At 37.9% G+C, this 21795-nt stretch overlaps 2 protein-coding genes across 2 annotated transcripts in view; one reads left to right on the top strand and one right to left on the bottom strand.

Annotated features, from left to right (window-relative positions):
* The window catches only part of LOC102309658 (neuronal acetylcholine receptor subunit alpha-7), a 31325-nt gene extending 15800 nt beyond the window's left edge, over positions 1-15525 (bottom strand). Inside the window, exons 1-2 of the mRNA XM_005913403.3 lie at positions 15058-15525; positions 776-915 (exon numbers count right to left, since the gene is read on the bottom strand). Coding sequence (XP_005913465.1) covers positions 776-915; positions 15058-15127 — 210 coding nt within the window. The 5' untranslated portion in view covers positions 15128-15525. The remainder of the gene's footprint in view (positions 1-775; positions 916-15057) is intronic.
* Positions 15526-19979: 4454 nt separating this feature from the next.
* LOC121814663 (uncharacterized protein C3orf85-like) lies at positions 19980-21567 on the top strand. Its single transcript, XM_042221626.1, has 5 exons — positions 19980-20137; positions 20265-20300; positions 20538-20662; positions 20741-20826; positions 21116-21567. Exons 1-5 carry the CDS (start codon positions 19996-19998, stop codon positions 21192-21194), a joined length of 468 nt encoding a protein of 155 aa, XP_042077560.1. The 5' UTR covers positions 19980-19995; the 3' UTR covers positions 21195-21567.
* Positions 21568-21795: the final 228 nt, after the last annotated feature.

The following is a 21795-nucleotide window of genomic DNA, read 5'->3' on the forward strand; positions in this document are numbered from 1 at the left end:
ACCACAAAGTTTAGGAGGGCACCTTTTGGCCAAATGGGATGCATTACAGCTGGTAACAGCCATTCAGTGTGCTAATAAACAAGAATTGTATGAGCAATCTCACACAAACTCACAATCAGGAAAGGAGATTCTAAACAATCTCTTAAATATACTCCAGACAACATGGGAAACTGTGGTAGAGAAAATCACAGGGCTTTTGAGGCACGGTAAAAAACTACAATTGAGCTGCAAGAAGGAGCTGCAAAAATTAAAAAAAATAAAATGTAATCTTCTTTTGGCTCCTCCCTTGCAACAAGTGGTCACCACAGTGGGCCTCACTCTAATCAGTGACCTTTCACTTGCCAAGCAAATAAGTAAACTACTACACAATAGAGCCACCTTAAAATGAAAATAAATAGAATAAAACAGAGCTTTTAAAATTGTTTCATTAACCCAAATCTAGTGTTTGATTCATCAATCACTTCATGGATACCCACATTACAGCTTCAAACAGACACAACAAGAACACATTTGCATATATACTTGCCTGTATTGTGTAATATTTAATGTCACCTGCAAAATTAGCGCAAACCTTAAAGCCACAACTCTTACACGGAAAAGTCTCCATGAATGTAACACTCAGCTAAATACAAAAATGTCAACGTTAAAGTAACTAAAATCCACTTCAGGTTTTCATAAAATTACACCTGGAAAACTTCATATTTTTCCACACATTCTTTATTTTAAAATGACCAAACTAGATACCATGCCACACACACACATCCAGTTTTCTCACCACATCTATGATCTGCAGAAGTGTGAGGCCCAGCTCCACCAGGATGGGAGCTGAGTCATTGACCACAGGTCTCTCTAATCGATTGTAGTTAGCCAGCAGCTCCTTGTACAGTCTTCTCTGGTACTCGCCCTGCAAGGACCCTGGAGGACAAATGCAACAGGAAAAGGGGTTTGTGTTGAATACATATTAAACCCAAAGCGCCGTCTGCTGCATTTATAACATATACGCATGGAGGCTCTGTGAGAATGAAAGCAAGTATGGAGGTCTATGAGTTTTTTACACCTAAGCTCCACTAGTTAGTATAAATGCTCCACTCCTTACATGCCCTCCACTCACTATAAATAGTTTCTGAAGGTCAGCATGTGATTGATAGGGTGTGTTTTGCATTTTAAGCCATAAATCTAGTGGTAGAATAACAATGTTATGGAGAAAGACGTTTTTTTTTTTTGGCTTGGACTATCCAATTTCTTGGAACATATTCTGTGGTGCATTTGGGCTGAATTCCTAATCCAAAAAGTAGCTTTAAAGGTCTTGAGAACCTTTTACCCTTCATTTGCTGGCACCACTGCCTTACTGCCTCATTCTAGAGGCTTTTGATTTCTATAGTTTATCCTGTGAGCTTATTGAAAATGTATAAGAAGAAGGTGTGTATGTTGAGCCATGAGTTTTGATGAATAATGAACAAATAAACAAGTGCTGACATATGCAGATACATCTGCTGACTGTAACACAAAGAGAGGGTGGAGGGACTGTGAGTTTGGGGATCTCTAGGATTAAGGTGATTAGGTTGATGTGTTTGTTGGCCCAGCTTTTGTCACCATTATTGATTCAAATGCCCCATACATGTTTAGCACAAGAACAACCTAACTTTTCACATCACGACACTTTGTTAACCTTGAAGTCACTGTTCTGACTAGCTGCAGGATGATACTGTATTTGGCCTTAAAATGTAAAAAAAAAAAATTGAAATCAGATTTTCTGCCTTTATTATTAAACAGCTGGAATTAGAGTATCAAAAATGACTTAAAATGACATCATATGCATGTCCAATAACTTGATTCAATATAGCATTAATTCTCTACAAACGTGAGCATCTGAGGGTTGGTGTAGATGAATTTCTTAATGATATTGGATTCCAGCTACAATGAAAAACATAAGATGAAGTTGTGAATTAGCAGTCGAAGTGATAATATACACCCACTAGTTCCTTCATTAGTTACATCTTGCTGTGAAGTTGGACCCCCTGTTGCTTTCAGAATGGCATTAATTATTTGTGGCATAGATTCAACAAGTTGCTGGAGTCTTTCATCCACATTGACGCGATAGCATCGCAGAGCTGTGGCAGATTTACTGGCTACTGGATTCAAATTTGGTGGCTGCAGATACTATTTGAGTACAGCAAACTAATTTTTATGAAAGCAGATTGAGATTTTCTGAGTTTTATCATTTTTTCATTTTATTAAAGATAAAATTATTTCATCTTTAATAAAATGATCAGTGTGGCTGCTTTACCAGGTGTAACAATGAAGTTTAAAATCCAGGCATCCATAAAAACAGAATTTATTCAATTTCACTGAGTTAAAAGTTAGCAGAAAGTTAGCTCGCCTAGTTTCCCACCTAAACATGATATACCATGTTCTGACTGAGGAATTTCTGAAAAAATTAAAACATATAGCTCTGCTATCACTTCTGGCATAAATGAAGACAGGAAACTAAACAGCAGTGACGTTTGAAGGGTTACTGATATTGGGCTAGCTGGTATATGATGATGTGCTACATGGTGACCGGAAACCTGTCCAGGGTGTACACTGCCTCTCACCCTAAGACAGCTGGGATAGGCTCCAGCACCCCTTGCGACCCTGAAAAGGATAAGCAGAAGCAAATGGATGGATGGATGGATGGATGGATGGATGGATGGATGGATGGATGGATGGATGGATGGGTGGGTGGTTGGGATGGATGGATGGATGGATGGATGGGTGGATGGATGGATGGATGGATGGATGATGGATGGATGGTGGATGGATGGATGGATGGGTGGATGGAATACTAAATCCCATAAATTTTTTATCTTTGTTATTTTTTGATAGTTTGTTTAAAGGATTTCATAGGACCAATATGTTCTGGGAATCACAACACTCTCAAAACATGGTCAACAGCACACAGGTCATTAAATCCACACATTGTTTTCTAGATACCAAATTGCTACTCTTCCCATGCATATAGATACTCTAATGCAAACAGTAAAAGTACTCCCTCATATTAACATCAGAGGGCAGTCAACAGTGAATTGCTGGATGGAGTAATCCAGTGAAACAGAACAAATACATCAGAGAAGACATGTAGTATGAATGGGAAAAAGGAGAAGGGATTACTGACACAGCCCTGCAAAGCTGTGAAGATGATAGAAGCATGCCTTTGGCTTAGCATGCTGCTGATTGGCCCATTAGGACTATAATGAGAAGAATTATAGGAGGACGGAGCCTTAGGTCAAAGGCAAGAAGCTGCTCAGCACAGCAGATGCCCTCTGACTGCTCCTAAGACTCCTCACACTCTCAGACTTTATGAACCCGTCCACCCGAGGCCCAGTACCTTCTGCTCAAGTGGGATTGATAAATAAATGTTTTTCCCACATAAACATTTAAACTCATCAATAGCCACACACATGCATGGTGAACCATTATTCACCATCTGTACCATTTGTTTTTCCTTTCTTTTTAAAAACGTGTTGGAATGGACTACGAGTATGTTAAAAGTTGGTTTCTTCTGCAAGGTCAAAAAGACATTTTAAAGAAATCACAGCACAACAAAGTTATAAATATGTCGATATACCCTCAATAAAATTTGCATGCACACATTCACAATGACTCAAACACAGCCTCGTCTGCAGCTGTCATCCGGCCAATCTCCCTCCTGTGTCACTTTTATGTGTTATTACTGTGAAATGTGAACAGAGGGCCAAACAAACATAACTAAACCAATCAAAAAGATTTGAAACCTCAGTCTCTGTTGCAGCTTGTCTCATAAAACCAAGTTTATAAGGAATTAAATAATCAAGTCAAATAAACCACTGCCAACTTTAATTCACATACAACCGTGTGCAGCATACATTAGGGAGGAAGGGGTAGATTCATACCTTTTGTTTTGTTTTTTCTTTTTCTTTTTAATCATCTCACTAATGAAGATTATATGAGTAGATGCAATGAAGGAATAATTTCCACCAACACAGCGAGAGGCGTCCTCAAAACAAAACAAAGATTACGCATCCAGCAGAGGGAATGAAAGAAGGAAATAAAGGGAGCAGTGGGAGCTATTTTTCTTAATCACCTTCACTATTTATCTCAATGTTTTCCAAATCTGCTCTATTGTTTAAATAAGTATAATAGAAAACTGTCTATAAAGATAATCCTCAAAGAAATAAAAAAAAATTCTTTCCTTTTTTAGTCAAATATGTTCTCTTAATTTTTTTTGTTTGGATTTTGCTTAGATTGAATTAGATTATTGTTAATGTTGCTTTCTTTTTGAAATAAGAAAGTGAGAGTGACACACTTTTAATTAGGAACTTGTATGAGTGTGGCTCACTAACACAGATGCTAATTATTTTCTAGACTCGGATTATGATGGATTTGGTTTCTCACTCAAGTCTTACCAAGGTCCGGTTGAATGCTGGTGTTATTAATAGAAGAGCCACAAACTTTCCCTAACTACAGTACATGAATAACTTGCCAGTTAAAAAATAACATGTTTATTAATGCATTTACTTTTGACCAAGGGGGTATTTGTTGAAACTAAGCTACATCCTTAACACATTTCATTTTAACATATTGTGTCTTTTATACTATGCATGTTATCCCTGCTAAACTCAGGCTAATGTTATACAACAACTGCCTTCAATGCTCAGTCACTTTAACCCCATATAGATCACTACAGGAAATGATCAACCTATGAAAAGGTCACAAAATTATTGATTATTAGCTCAACTTTACAACAGAGAATCTGTTCATTATTTATATGTACATTTAAAAAGTGAAGGTCAGACCATTTATAGATATTAGCAGAGAAGGTCAAGAGACAACTGTCTCAGTCTCAGGAACCAAACTTTGAGTCTATACTGCCACTGGAACAAGTAGTGACTATCTCTGCCTCCTTCAGAAAGCTCACAAACACTGGTAGGCCACACACTGTTGCAGAAAAATGCACTTAATTGTGGATTACTGTGGATGAAAGCACTTTTTTCAGGGTTCTGTTTGAGTTAAATTTATTGTTTATGTGAGAGAAAATTCAGGAATTGTCAGAAGGACGTCTACTTTACTTCAAACAAAATACTTAAGCAGCCAAGTTTTGAACAAAGAAACATTTTCTTCGAGTTTAACCAAATTCTCTTTTCGACAGACTTCTGCTGTTAATACTTCTCAATTAAACATAAAACTTCATTTTATTTGGTGAGCTAACTGCAGCTAGTATGAAGAAAGGGGACCTTACCACATCAGAAGAACCTGGAGCTTTCCCAGAGAGCAACCACAGAAGTGAGTGAGAACAAGAAAGAAAGTGGGAGAAAAGCTGTGTTGTCATGCTCAGCCCCACTGAGCCCGCTGCAGCCCATTGTAGTTCTATATTTTGCCTTTCTCCCTCCCAGTTAATGACGTTCGGTTTCATCCCATGGCTCTGATGACCTGTTTACCCTGTGTCAGTATCTTTCTCACCGGTGAAACACTGAGGCATCCAGCAGGAGATTGCTGCTGACTCACTGTATACAAACAACAACAATAAAAGAATATGCGACTGTAAATTTAAAAAGAGGCTAAATTTCATTTTTTTAAAAACAGCTACCTCTGAGTCAAGATCAAACACAATGGCAATGTGTTGTTGATGTCAATACAAGTCTCATCCTCATTTCCACATTAGACACAGATTCCACAGAAACAGGTGATTTGTTTTTAACTCAGTACACTCACAGGCTCACAATGATGTGTCCACGTTACAATTCATAATGATTTGGCACTCTGAGCTTACCTCGAGGTGTCTGCATGCATTTAGTTCTAATAAGGTGAGCCAGCCTGCTCCTGGTCACTCCAGGGCACCAGCAGGGGGAAAGTTTAATGCATTTCACATATTCAAATGGTCTACTACTACAGACCATGCCAATTTTATTTGTGTGGGTTTCCTTGATATGAAATTTATTAGAAGAATATTGGATGTGCGCTCTAGCTCACAGATGACTGTGGAACTGAATGGAGAGGAAATTAAAAATGTGAGACCGATGGAGATGTGAATTTGGTATGAATATCATTATGTTTTTAGCTCTGTGCTGATAAGACAGCCTGTCCAGAAATGTGTCGCTTGTCTCTCAATCAGTCTGTGTTGATGTTGTATGCGAGCAAAAATTTAGAGGTCTTCAAATACTAAAGAAATTAATAATGATAATAGTGCTTTGTGGGATGGACTCTTTTAGACATAGTCTAAAGAAACACCTTAAATCTGCAGTGCAGGTCTTATCTTTCTAACTTCTGGTTCTTATTTTTTAACTTTGGAATCAGACGCTGCTCAAAACTTTCCTTGGTCTTTCCACCACCTCCACCTAGCTGTAGCTTGTTCATTTTCCAGTGCAATGATTTTTACTTCCTTCACCTCCAACAAATTACACATTGCTCTATAAACTAAAAAGTATCACTATAAGATACCAGATTTTAAATTTTGAAAAACTAGGTAATAGCAAGGCAACTTTCATAATATCATTAATGCTAAAAGACTTAATCAACGTTATGAGAACTTGTCTGAGGGCTTAAATGTAACCGAAATTTGTTCTTATGTAATCAGTGAAGCTCAAATTATTAGTTTTAGTACAAAATATCTACGATATCTAAATTATGTGTTGTACACAAATGTCACTGACTTAGCTGAAAATGGATGGATGGATGGATTTATGTTGATTATTTCCACAAATATAAATTATCTGAAGCACTTTTGAATGTCAAGAGCAAATCTTTACAAGAAAATGAAAAGTACATTCTCCCTTTTCTATCCTTTTGCTCTTATTTACAGAGAATGAGATGGCGCACACAAAAATATGAACAAAACCATCCAAATCAGCACTGTCACCTATGCAATTTATTTCCAATCAGCTGCAAACAAATAGCAGAGTCGTTTGAGGTCGAGGTCATGTGAGGCCAAACAAACAGGCAGAAGGTGACCATCGCAAAGTGATTGTGATTTTGGGGTGGCATTTAAGCACATTAATCTTCTCTCTTTCATGCTCACAAATTAATATATACTGAGAAATTCAGCTATTTGATTCTGTCCCTTTTGGATATTTTTACTAGGTCAGTGTGTTCAGATGAGGCTTCTAAACAGGCTCATCAGACAGGCTATTCACACACAAACAGCCTGAGGGACTCATTCTCCTTCTCGCTGTCACACATACCTCTTAGACAAACACCCAAACAACAGGATTGCTATTTTAAGCAGAGTACTAAATGACCAGCTCTTAAATCAGGGCCCCTGTTGTGGCCAGGTAAACCTATCCACGCTGAGCTGCTTTCCATTGTGCAGCGATGATAATGGCTTTGTTTCTCGGTCCATTTTTTCCCTTTGTCAAGATAATCTGCCACATGAATCATGAATATTAGGTAATCTATTGTGTAGATTACCTATACAGTTAAAAGTGATTTAATTACTATTATGCTTTGGGCAAATCCAAAATAGTATGTAACTAAACTTGCAATATTGACATAAGGCTGAGTAACTTCAGTTGTTTTCACACATGCACAGCAGCCCTCGACCTTTTTCCAGCTCAGCTGCAGGTAAGAAAGCAAATATCAGACACTGGATCGCATTAAATTGTCTTTAACCTGCCATCTCCATAGCAGATAGAACTAAGACAGCACCTTTACCAAAATCAAACTGAGTGTTTCCTGCAGTGAAAACACATCTACAGCAGACCTACCTGCTATTTACTGCACGTCAATAAAGGACTTCAGGCCTGTTTGAAATTCATGCCTGAAAATTGCTAACTAACTTGAAGTTATTGGAGTGATTAGTTGAGTGAAAACGAATCAATGGGAATGCTGATATTTAACAGATAAGTGGTAACAAATGGGACAGAAATGGTGTGTTTAGTATTCTTGGTGTGCCTGTGCTATGTCATTGTATGAGCCCCGAGGTTCTGAGGACATGTGCTAGCCGGCTGTCTGTGAGTCACATTTTACAACCTGAATCTAAAACTGAAGACGATACTGGTGCTGTGGAAAACATCACATCTGGTTCTTATACTAAACAGATGACACCATCAGAGCATATTGACTATTGACCAGTTACTGTAGCACTGGAAAGACTGGTTCCCAGATCGGAGTGCAATGATGCAATCATATCCATGCTGCAGAGAGTTTAACCCCATCAAGGGGCTGCATTGTGGAGGATGCAGGCCCCTGTGGTGCTCCACTGTGCTGTCTCCATTTATGTTTACTATCCATAGCTCAGACGTTCAGGACTTTTAGACCTTTTACTTAAGCAAAAGGTTGAAATACTTGTGCCACTCCATCCCTTCCTCATCTGCACTTACCTCTGCCTATACCCTGAGACAGTGACACCCATCATCAGCCTTCAAATGTATAACAGTAGTGAGATGATGCAGCAAAATTGCATCTCATGAACATTAATCAATTTAAAAGGACTCAAAAGGCATTATCTCCTAATGTCAAAACTGTCTTCAGTATAATATATAATCCATAAGTGATGGAGCAATTGCTATAGATGTTTTTTTTCCTGCAGCTGGAGTGTAACAGTCTTCATAAACAGTTATTCACACCAGTGATCTTGCTCCTAGACAGACACTGTTCACAGTTAACCCGGGGACTCTGGTATAGCTGGGACCCCCGAGGTTCTAAATGATGTAACTTTAATCCTGGTGAATAAACAGCAACACTACAAAGCTGTAGTAACAAAAGGCTCGGGAAGATTAAAATACAAATAAAAGGCTTTAAAGACATTCACTTTAGTGTGACTCAACATTAATTTACATGCAGCCAGCAGGTTCTTTCTTTTGAGGTTTGTCCCTAAGAGAAAAGCACAAAACATACAAATAAAATAACTCTACACAAGAAACAGATCTATTATTATTTATCGTAATTTTGTTTCACACAACAAACTTGGCAAATCTCATAAAACCTGATGCAAAAAGCCAGATCTATCATCCAGTATGGAACACAAAAAGGCTCTGAACCCACAATGCCCTGGGACTAGAGTGATGAATCTGGCAAGGACCATGCTGCACAAAGGAGCTGCTAACAGAATGCCACTCCCTGAGGGCCCGGAGAGTCGACATCACAACAAATGCTACGCATCTAGACCCTTTCTCATGCAAATATATGGCATTAGTGCACTGTATTTATGAGTTGTTTGCGGAAGAAACAAATATGGAAAAATTTCCACTATTGAATGAATGTGCAATATATCTGATGCTGAAGTCACACCGTGAATGTTTTTAGTCCAAAGATGATAAACTTGCTGAATATAAATCAAATCTGCTGGCAGCTGGAAAAATAAACATACCAAATCAGAATGTAAACACAGGCTAGAGTGCAAACTATAATACATTCCTTGTTTGCAGTTAGGCGTAACATATAAACATTTAACAAATACTGTATATTTTGCTTAAATAGACTGGGATGTAACGTAACTGGGTCTTTTTGAAGCAGTATCAATAGACGGACTTCTCAGCTATGAAACATACTGATATTTTTAAAATGCAGTCCGTCCTGCAGATATCAACAAATTATATGTCTAACACAAAAAAATACTGCTGCAGCATTGGTAATGAATGCGTAACATCACTATAGGCAGGATGATAGGTATACCTTGTGTGATCTTACACATTGTTTTGTAGATTTTAAAGGTTAGTTAGCTTTTTGAATCCAGAAGTCAAGACTAAAAGATGGAAGGTGACTGCACAATTAATCAAATTTTAATCTGAATCACAATTTCAACTTCCTGCAGTTTTAAATGAACGTGATTGACTGATAATGAAAATGTGTGCTACAGCTAGACATGAAGTAAAAGCAAATCAAGCTCTCTCTGACAGCGTGCCTGCATGTGCCAATCACAGCTGTTCCTTGCACCGCAGAGCCTGAAATTTCCTGAATTCACTTGACTGCAGTGATATACTACATATAACAGAACGTCAAAAACAAAAATCAAATGTCTGGCACAGCAGAAGGCAAAGATTTTGATCCTAGAGGCAGATCATTACCTGTAGTTTGGATATAATTCAGATTTAGGGCCAGTGATGTCAACCTAGAACAATTGTCCAATGTCACTTCAGATGTCCAAGATAAGTGACCAAAAATACAATGAGTAAGGAAGGTTTCAGGAAAACGGTCAACATACTAGTAAAACAGAAGTTCTCGCCTCGCACAGTTATTTTTTCAAAACAATAACAGCTGCACTATATGCAGATCATTGCAGGGGAAACAGATTTTCACAGGTTCAAACAAATAAAGTTTAAGACTTTATAGTTTGCTTCTAGGAGATGGAATTAGATCAGGACAACACACCTTGTTTTACACCACAAACTCCTACAACTAACAGTTTGTCAATTTTAAAGTACTTATACAGTACTTCAAATCTTCTTTTTTACTCTAAATAAAACAATAATAGAAAGGTGAACAGCATAGATATGCATTTCTTTTGTAGACTGTGGCCAACACAGTACAGTGGAGAGATAATAGAATCCAGACACTATAGCGACAGAAACAAGAAATAGCAACATACTCCAGGGATGAAACAGTGTTGAACAGTATTGAATGGCACATTTCACTATATGCTAATTCAATGTGCTTAACCCAGAAGATAAAAACATAAAAACATGTATGGTGTAGGTTTACAATAAAGCAGTAAAAATAACAAATTCAAATAAAACAAGACAAGAAAAACAAAAAAACACCTATGGAGTGTAAGGCTGTCTGAATAAAAAGGTTTAGAGGTTGTATTTGAATTTACTCACACATTTAATAATATCTCAGGTCAGCAGACAGCTCCTTCCAAAGAACAGAAACACAATAACTGAAAGCACCCTCAGTATAGTGAGACTAATCCTGTCATCTCAGTCTGACGACCTGAGAGTTCTGACTGGTTAATAAACAGTGAGCAAGTCAGAGATGTAGTGTGGGACCTAACCATTGAGCGCGCTGTGATATAATAGGCTTAATCCTTGAAAGGATTTTAATGGTAATTCTATATTGTGCTTGGAGTCAGTGAAGTGACTTCAATACTGTGTTAATGTGGTCAGATTTCTGTATACTGTGATTGCTTATGACAGTACTAAGTGAGATCATGCAAATTGTAAAGAGTAATGGACCAAGGGCAGTGCTTTGAGGAACCCCTGATTTGGGTTTTAGGCAGATCTAAAACTGCTAATTAAAATAAAAACTTCCACCCACCAGATATGAAGATATGATCCAGATATGAACCAATCAAGAATCTGACCCGTTTAACCAACTATGTCATGAAGCAGTGTGGGATCATCTTGACAGAGGACAGAGCAAAAGGAAGCCAACATCCAAAGAGCTTTTCTATGTCTTTGAAGGGGCCTGGAGAACTATTCCTGAGGACTACTTAAAGAAATTACCTAAAGCTTTCAGACTCTGTTGAAGAATGAAGATAATCACACCAAATATTGGCTTTCAAGTTTGTTCACATATGACTCTACATGTTTCAATAAGACGCCGGACATCTTTCCCATTTTCTAACAACACATTAAAGAATGAGGGGTGGCTCGAGACTTTTGCACAGTGCTTTTCTGTGTGATTCTGTTTATAAGAATCTGCATGATTCTTATAAACTGTGTGTTGCGCTCTGCCTCCAACACCAGGCAAGTGTGCATTCATGTAAATTGAGGACATATCTACACTGGCATGGTCTAGCAGCTCATTATTTTACTATCAGTCCTTTGGCAAGGAAACATATCAGTCAGGGGAGGTCAGCAGTGAAGCATCCAGATGTTCAGCAGCTCTAAACCTACATTTGAACCCAGGTCACTAGCCTATTACCTAACCTGATTCAAAATGCAGCTGGGGAGACTGGAAGAACATGAGACTCTGGAAAATTAGTTGATTTGAGTGAAGCAGGAAGTACAAAAAGAATCCAGGGAGAAAAAATAATTTGTGCTAGATGGAGGTGTAAGAGATGGATGAAAACCGGTCCATCACAGAGCCTTTAAAATCCTGGATTCCTTTACATTTCATCATATTCCTGATCATGCTTAAAGGAATTAAATTAGGGTCTCTGAACCTGTAAACTTCAATAAAACACAAAATATTTTAGTGAGGCAGTAAGACTATGACTTAAAGTAGTGTAAAAAAACCCTAATAAAAGGGTGAAACTAGAGAAATGACCTAGAGCTAAAAATGATGCAAGTAAAGGAGACCGTTAGGATGGAGATAAAACAGAAAACTGTAATTAATATAATAGATTTAACCATCCACATATTCTGTTGCTAACTAGTAATGCTTGTCACTTCTCTGTGCAGCTCTGGGCTTCCAAAGAGCAAGCACACACACTATAACCATTCTGTGTGTGGGATGTTTAAATCAACTGATGAACCATGAACTCATCCATTAACACATCATTTCCAGCATTGTGTGACTGGCTACAGTAGCGAGCATAATCGTGTATGATGCAGTTTGTTAATGGACCTCTAGATAGATGAATTTACAGAGGAGAGATTTACAATCTACGGCTTCCTAACACCACTGTAATCCTAATCCAGGAGCTAAGACCTCTGAAGTGCTGCACTGAGTCTGTAACCACCACATCTCATATACACTGAACACAACCCACATGCTTTTACAGATCTGGAAACAAAAATCCTTCAACACCTACATGGTTAATGCAAAATAAAAATGTTTTAGGTTTACTTTCAAACATTTGAGTTTAACTTAATAGCAGAACAACCTGTTAACTATTTCTGCACAACATGCTGTGTTATAAATGTTTGAGTAATCACAGACTTCCAAGGGTGGTAAAGGATGGGAAAATAATTTGAGGAGAGCTTTACAAATAAAGATAACCAAAACTAGAAAACGTTAAAGAGCTCTACAACATCAGTTTTTTCGGGTCACTGCTCTGTTTTGTTTGACTCAGTAGAGTGGAGGAAACTACCATAAGAACCTCTACATCCCTGTTTTCAATTGAAATCAACCTTAATTCATTTTTTAATCCAAAGTAATCATTAATATTTTCTCATTAAGTATAAAACTCTACTATTTTTATTTTACTAAACATATAAACAGTTTTTATAGAATATTAACATTTATAAATATTCTGCACACACATACAAGTACACACATAAATTTCTCCCACCACTACCACCCTAGCTAGCCATTCTAGACATTAACAATTTAAGAGTGTGGACTTTGCAGGTTGTTCCCATGTTTGCATGAGTTCTCTCCAGGTACTCAGGCTTCTTCCCACAATCCAAAGGCATGCAATTAGTGAGGTAAGGTTAATTGATCATTCTAAATGCCCATAGGTGTGAATGTGAGTGTGAATGGTTGTGTTAGCCCTGCAATAGATTGGTGACATATCCAAGGTGTACCCTGCTGCCAAAACAGAATAGAATGGATGGATGGGATGGATGGATGGATGGATGGATGGATGGATGGATGGATGGAATGATGGATGGATGGATGGATGGATGGATGGATGGATGGATGGATGGATGGATGGATGGATGGAACAAATACAACTCTATGGTCAACCAGTATTTGATTTTGAAAACACTGGAAGACTAGAAACACTTGGTAGAAGACTAGTTCAGGTTGTTCTTTTTTTGCTTTGTCTTGTTTTTTCCCTGCTATTTTAAATAAAAACATCTGATTCTGAGTCAGACGTATGCAGTGAGGCTGTTGTTTCAGTAGGATGCCATTGGTGTAGTCAGAGTAGTGTGTGTATGTGGGTGGGTGTATGTGTGTGTCTGTGGGTGGTTGGGGGAGGTTACAGTCTTTATATTGGACCGCTGTGAGTCTAAGCATGTTTTCTGGATGTGCCAGTTTACTCCCTGAAGTACTTTAATGGATTAATTGTTTTCCCTCTGTCCCCTTTAACATGGAGAGAGGTAATACCCTTTACTTGGCATGGGGCTCATCGCTTTTGCTTCATCAGTTATGATGCCCTGTTTGAACAGCGTGCTGTGGAGTCGTGTCTGTGCTTGATTTTTGGTAGCTACTTAAAAGACAGTAAAAAAAAAGCAAAAAAACCCATCAATGGGTGAAACAAACCGTATCCATTCTGTTGCGCTTCCCTTCATATTTTGGTTCATGTCCACATATGTCAATAAAGCAACACTAAGCTTCCAAGACAGTTAAGTTTTTACTCTTGCTTCATGTAAAACAACAAAAAAGAAAGAGGTAAACCACACAATTCTGAGAAGTCATTACATGCTAACCCTGTTCAAGGATAACTAGCGTGCTATTACCAATACATGCCAACAGCCATATGTGACATGTGTTAGAATGTCTTATCACTTGATTTGACCTTGTCTCCTGGTCTTGCCTACCTTCTGACTGGTGAAGTGGAAGGTGGCAGGTTCGGGTTCGCGGTGGACATATGTCTATGCATAAAGCAGTGCTTTGGAAAGCAGATTCAGCAAAACCACTGAGTTAAGTAACCAACCCAGATGTTAGATGATGATGCTGATGATGGGATGGGGCTTAGCAATGCATTATAGAGTCATGCATGCACATCATCATCATTCAACGAAGCAAACATTAATGTAGAGAGTAATGCATACATATGCTCAGTGTTTAAAAATAACTCTTTGCGTTTTTAACTTGTTTTTTAGTCTGGATTCTAGGTAGGAAATTCAAAGATTTATAAATCTTTGAATTTCCTACCCAGGCTATAGCCTGTGAAAGATTCAGCAGCCAGTGTTATTCAGCAGGTGTATGGTGACTGCTAAACAAAAAACCGTCACCTAGTCCTGTACTGTGAGGTCTTAAGTAAAAAATTCCACATTATATCCAGATATGAAATTATCTAAAAGTACTCTGGTTTGTTTATGTCAGACAATTTAAAATTATCCTATCAATTTTGATTGTTTTTTAATGTTAGAAAACTTTCCGAAAATGCCGAAAAGATTCCCTACTAGTCGTTTGACGACGTAACCTCAGGTCTAAATTACCATCCTCCTCAAAAAAAACCAAAAACAAAAATCGTTTTCAAGTCGGTACCCTTCATTAGATCATCTGTATAAACTGGAGGGGAAGAACAACTTTGCCCCCAAAACCTACCTCTGAAAAGCATTGCGATCCAAATATAAAATCCAAGCGAACACGGTTTCCAAAACTTGTGGCACCGCATGCTGGCACCGTCCAGTGAACTCCAGCGGTTGTGTCGGCTAGACGGGAACTCTGATCCGGCTCGGCGGTGGAATGAACATGCGGCTGGGGAAAACGAAGGGGACCGGGACGGCGTGAGAGATTTGCAAAAAGAAAAGAAAAAAAAAGACTGACAGAAAGGAGTGCGGAGTTCAGATTGGCACGTTCACGCTGCTTCAGTCTCCCTCACACGCACACGCACACAACGCTGCACAGTGCACCTCCTTCCCAGCCTGAGTGCGCATCACAGGTAACACAACAGGATACAGTAAAGTAATAGCCTCTGTCACGGGAGTATGAGCACAGATGAGGCTGATGAGATGCTTGTAACCCAGTAATTGTGTGCTAACCCTGAAAACTAGCTCACATTTGAATGTTAAATCCTACAACATGCTCACGAGACACTGACTAAAGATTACATTAGTGTCCACTTAAACTCAACTAGTCTAATCAAATAAAGGTGCGTGTGCGTGCCGCCCACTTATATTGCTGACATTCGGGGGGTGATAATGTTAGTGTTTGACCTCAGGCAATGATGTAACGAAACCCCGAATGTAAAGTCCCCTGAAGTGATGGAAACAGGACTGTGTGTATTCTCTCCCAGTCACGCCTGTATACACTGCAGTCTATTACAGTAAACAGTAGAATTAAACAGGGACTTTTTTTTTAGATGTTCATGGAAAAAAAATCTTATCTTTCTTGCACAGAGTAAGGTATGAAGATTGATTCCATTTGTGCACTGTTATATAAGTACAGATCTAAAAGTAAATAAGGAATATGTAACCCTAAGTAAAACTCCAAATGGCATAAGTGCTCTGACAGTGTAAATAAATCTATTCATTAGTGAACTTAGGATAAGGTTATCAGTTGGTAGCCGTATATCACTATTAAGTGTAATAAAAGTTGTATCAATACTCTTATCTACCTCAGATAAACAAGCTACTTAAGCCCAGGAGTGGTATTGTAGCCTGAAAGTAACATCCTGCAAGATTTAAACCAATCTGCTCAGTCCAATCAGTCAAATCATTACATGCTTGATTCTATGCATAGCCTTTTCTGAGCAACTCGTAAAATTGGTAGTTGCCCAGTGACTGACATATATCTTTTTTTCTTTTGCTAAGTGCACATTTAAATCAAACACAAGGTCAAAGAGTAGCTATCCAAATACCAGATAAATAAATTTGTCATTTGTCCGTTTTTTTATCTCACTGTTTGTCCCGGACAGGAAAACTTACTCTGACCCAAGTAGCAGGTACAGATCACCAGTGCATACCCTCCATCTCCCACAGCTGTAGATCATCATTTATTGAAGTGCCACGCATCGCACTGCAATTTCCCCCTTCCCAGCTTTACAAAGAGGTTAATCAACTGCATTTTTGTCATATTTGTCTCCTTTTTGTGCCAGACTGGCTTATAATCAAATGACCTATTTATTCCAGTCCATAAATAATTTCAGTCGGAAATAGAATCCAACAGGCAATGAGGGGGAACATTGCATATTTCTCCAAATGTTCTCGCCGCCTTTGCTCCCTGTCTCTTTCTCTCTTCTTCTCCTCTCAATGGAATAGGGGCGTATTATCTAAGAAGCAGCCCTGCGCCATTGGTATTAGTTATTTTTCCTACCCCACATGGAGCTCCATCTGAGGAGATTTATGCTGTTAGATCTGATTTGGTACAGCATCCCATATCTGTTCAATAGGTGGTCCCGAAAGCCACAGTGGGCTGTGTGAAACCTCTGATCCCAACTTCATCCTTTCAAATAATTTCACTGTAAAAGAAAAAAAACATCTAGGGAGTGAGAAGGAAGTAAAAGTAAACAAATCACACACAGTGACACACCATGTCACAAAGCTTGAATCATCTCAAACTGGTTTCTTGAACAAGAATGCGAGTTCACTGTAATCAAATGTCTTCCAAAATCACCAGATCTCAATCCAATAGAGCTCCTTTGTGATGTGGTGTAATTGGAGATTTGCATCATTGATGTGCAGCTGATAAATCTGCAGCAATTGTTCGAATTGCCATCAATTCAATATGGACCAAAATCTCTGAAGTATTTCCAGAAACGTGTACAACAAAGAATTTGGGCAGTTCTGAAGGTAAAAGGGGTCCAAAACATTACTAAGGTGCATGTAACAAAGTGTTCGTTGAGTGTAAACATTAAGTACATCATTATGCATGCAGTACTGTCTCTGTGTGTGTTTGTGTTTATAAAGTGATTCTGTGGCTCTGTTGCACCAGGAGTATTTTCTTTTCACTTTATGTTTTTCTTTCCACTGTTTTGCCTCCTCCTACACTCTGTATAGCTGTTTGCCCCCACTTAACAATGCACAGTGCGCATTACAACTGCACAAACACACAATTTAAAAAAACAAAAACAAAAAACATCTCTATGCTCAAAGTTCTTAAAATCAATCCTCCAGCAAACTGGCAGCTGATGATACTCTGGACTCTTTCACCCAGTCCTTTTTCAGACAGACCGTTCAGATTTTCCACCCTAACGACGTGTACAGGTGTAATCCCAACACTTTTGTTTGGCAAACGTATGTAATATGAATGAACATGAAAGATGCCACTGTGCAATTCTTATTTAATTTATGTTTCACCTTTTTGAGTTGATTGTGAGCTTCAGTGCTGAGGTTTAAAATGTCTCCAGTCCAGGAGGTGAACAAGAGAAAATGATAACCACAGAAAGGAGTGTGAAGACTGCAGGGAGCTGTTAATTATCAATTTTTTTTTTATAAATGGAATCTGTTCTGTTTAATTACTTAATGTTATGACATTACTGGTACTGCTTTCCTGTTTCGTCTTTGTCTTTTCTTCTCTTCAAATCCTTATGGTATTTTTCTACTACGTGAAACAAACTTAGCACACATCATTACTGACAATCACACATCGCAGTACAACTAAAAGCTGATAGTCGGAAAAAATAATCACAGATTTGTCACTATCTCGATATTCTCTCAATGATGAGAAAGTATGCATGAAATTTTCAGTATCGTAACATATTTTGTTCAACATCCATCTTGTCCTTTGCCCTGTTTCTAACTTAAATATTTGAAATATTCCCCATAGTCCCAGCAGGGCGCATATGTGTGCATGTGCATGATAGAATGAGGTCAGATGAGCTTTAGTTTGTATCAAAATCACTACCTTTGATGTGGGAGGTGTGCAGGCATTCATGAATCTGCATTGTGTCATTTATAATCTTTTCAGAAGTGTGTGGATATCTGAAATGTTTTCAACCCAAAAAATAAAATTCATCTTTCTGCACTCCAATATGTGCTGGTTTGAGGTACGTGTGAATATCTAGCCCACATGATGAAGATCATCTTGGTCCCCTCAACACAGCTCGTCCTTTTTTGTCTCACTAGCTGCCAGCTTGCCATTTGTCTCTGTTAAAATGTTCAGGTGGTGACAGTTTATTATGGGATGCGACAGAAAGGTCAGACCTCTCATACACACTTAGTAGTTTACTGTAGAAAAAAGGTCAGCAGTGTGTCGAGGGTAAAGGACAGACAGAGCGTGTCAGACGAACCCAAACAAAAAGAGCTAAAAGGTTTTGTGCGGTGTGTGGGGGTGAGTGAAAATGTTACACAGTTAAAGAAAAACAAATAAAAATTTATACAATTACGCTGAAAAATAATTGTATAATGTCACATGTGTATGAAACAATCATTAGAAAGTCTTATGTTCATAAATAGTTAAAATTATTCTCAATAGTTTCTCTTTGGATAACCGTCCCCCTCAGTTCAGCTTTTATATAGTTATTTTCATGTGGCTGCATCAGCGTTTGAGCGAGATTGTAGGCCTAAATATTACATCACACAAAGAAATTCACTGGCAGGCTCCTCCTCATACTTAAAAGGATGAGACCTAACGCAGCACCTCAACAAGTAAAAATGAAAATTAATCCTTCTGGGACCTGCTTTGATTTTTTTTTTTTTTCCGGAAGTCTAAGCTGATTCAAAAGCAAGCTTTAAATTACCTTCCCTCAGAAAATGCTGCTTTATGTGTTAATATTTCCCTTTCATTAAATCCATCACATAAGTTGGAGTTTTTGTTTATTAATTAATCTGCTTCATTTTGTCAGTTTCACTCCTGATTTTATGTTAATAGTTTACTGCATCAACATCTGGCCACATTTATGTTTGTTTTGTTTTATTCTTTAAGTGTGTTTTTTTTTCACGGTGTATTTTCTCATACTTATTTTCTTAATATACCAACACAGATTACAAAAATTATTTTGGAAAAATGGCAGTTGTTTTGCCATTTGTGTCACACAAAGAGTGAACGCTCTAACCAAAAGTCAGTGTGGATAGGACTACACCTAGTGGTAGAAATGTAGACATACACACACAAGCTTTACTTCTACAAGACTATAAAAATAGGTCGTGTGTTCAATAATATATGGTTATTTATATAACATAAAACATAAGGAATTTAGTAATACCATTTGAAACAGAAAAGAATATCTATTGCAATATAATGCAATAAGGGTTCAAAGTAACATGAGTGGAGAATCTTTTGTGGAAAAAGTTGATGCAATAATACCTTTAAAGTTCAACATAACTTTTGTTTTTAAGGGTTTTAAAATGCAGCCAAAAAGCAAAGAATAGTTGTGTCTAGAAAAAAGCATTTGTAAGCATCTTTTCTTCGCTAATTGTAATTTATTTAAACCAAACACGTCTTACAGAATAAACGTTTTAGTGACTGTCATGGCCTAAAAATACAGCCGGTAACATCTCTATGCTGAATCTCACAGCCTGGCAGCTGTGGGGGAAGGCCTGCTGTTTGGTCTGCTGGCAACAGATAAATGTAAATGTTGACTCAGAGTGATGGCCTGCCCTGATGCTTGAGTTCTTTCATTCCCTTCTGGTTTCTGGTATTAAAGGGAAAAAAATCTATGAAGGAAAGTGTTGTTCACTTTTCATGATGGATTTTAAGCTGAATCCGAAACACTCACACATTCAGACGAATGACACCGCTGCAGGTAAATCTCCCTTTCTGTCTCGTTTTAATGAAACTTTACAGTATTCACACCTGACAGCTCAAGCAGTTAGATGTCTACACATTTCTCTCTTTCTTCTGAAACATTTTCTTTACTCATAATTTCACAGACATGAAGTTTGTGATCCTGTTGGCTGTTTTGAGTGGTAAGTTTTCTCCTCTGTTGTTACTGCAAGTATATGTGCTGGTGTTGTAGATTTAAAGTCATGAAACATAGTTTTGAAAATTATAGTTTTAAAATTTAAACATGCAGTGTTCTACTTAGACCTACTTAACATCCAGGATTCGCTCATGACTTCTATTTATGTCAGTTTTGTTAGGAATTCTTATTTAATACATGCGCCTACAAGTATTATAATATCCGTCAATGTTAATGTTTTTAGGGGGGTTTGCTGCCCCTTTCCTGAAGGAAGAGGAGGCAAAGGGATTTATCAGGCTGAAGAGACAGGCAGGATATTGGGATCCAAACCACTCTCAGAACCAGTGGGGTTACACCGTTCAGGAGCAGGTAAATGTTAGTGAAATGTTCTAAGCATATAGAGTGAGTCACTTTAAGAATCGTTTCATGTAATTGTTTGTTCATTAGGCTAATGAGTACTGGACGGCCATTCGAACAGATGCGCAGTATTACATGGACATGAGCAACCTGATGTTTGACCGCTCTGTGGCCACGTGAGTGACGTAACTGTTTGTCGCTATTAAATTACATTTGAATGTTTCAGAGTCAGACTCTTCCAATTTTATCGAGGTAACGCATTATCATTTTATATGTATGTTTATCGAGTACATTACTTACGTAACTTTAAATCAAACACGTTTGCAAAGGAAACTGTTTTAACGGTCAGCGTGCCCAAACCGAAGTAACTTCAATGAGCACTGTAACTTCCTTTTAATATAGTTATGATACTTTTGATCACACAAACTTAAAGCCAATATTCATTATATGTATTTTACTTTGCAGCGAAAACAACAGGATGTATATGGAGATGCTGCGCAATGCACGCGCCCACCTGGACAGCCTCACCGGTCGTAATGGATAGTAAAGAAAAGAGAAGACTGGGGCCCAAAATAAAAACAAATTAAATGGAAAACATTTCATAAAAAGCGATTTACATAAGCATATATACAAAATATATAGTTAGAAAGTATATAAAGACTTACTTGATATGGGATGTTTTTGAATATGTTCTCCATTCAGAGCCTGTCTAACTGTACTAGATTTAGCGATCAAACGCACTATGACATGAACACAACATTTGGACAGAAAGTCTTAGAATCTCAGTAATTGGTCAGCTTTTTTACTCAAGTTAAGCCTCTCATTGGTTACGAAGCGTGACCATTATTTCCTATATCAGCATGGCGGAAAATGTTGTTTTCAGCAATTGTGTCAAATTTATTGGATTATTGTAGAAAAATGATGCAAGCATTTCATACAATAAAATCAAATTAAATTGAACTGAACATTTTGCTTCTTTAGTCTTTTGGGATTGTCTATTAATGGAAATAAAATGATTTTATGCCATTAATTAAAACGTATTCAACAGTATTCGAAGAATCAAACGAAATGAGATTTACCACCAGGTGGTGCTGCAAGATGCAGATTTTACTTCACTGATTTCAGCCAAAGCTAAAATGATCCTG

The sequence above is a fragment of the Haplochromis burtoni genome, unplaced genomic scaffold (assembly GCF_018398535.1).
Source record: "Haplochromis burtoni strain Fernald_Lab_line unplaced genomic scaffold, NCSU_Asbu1 Contig_4, whole genome shotgun sequence".
NCBI classification, from domain to species: Eukaryota; Metazoa; Chordata; class Actinopteri; order Cichliformes; family Cichlidae; genus Haplochromis; species Haplochromis burtoni.

What these genes read in the sequence shown, in the direction of transcription:
- LOC121814663 (XM_042221626.1), top strand. Translation starts at nt 19,996, where the DNA reads ATGCTTGAGTTCTTTCATTCCCTTCTGGTTTCTGGTATTAAAGGGAAA. An exon ending in CCTGTTGGCTGTTTTGAGTG is followed by an intron (nt 20,301 to 20,537) that starts GTAAGTTTTCTC and finishes TAATGTTTTTAG; the next exon opens with GGGGGTTTGCTGCCCCTTTC. An exon ending in TTTGACCGCTCTGTGGCCAC is followed by an intron (nt 20,827 to 21,115) that starts GTGAGTGACGTA and finishes TTTACTTTGCAG; the next exon opens with CGAAAACAACAGGATGTATA.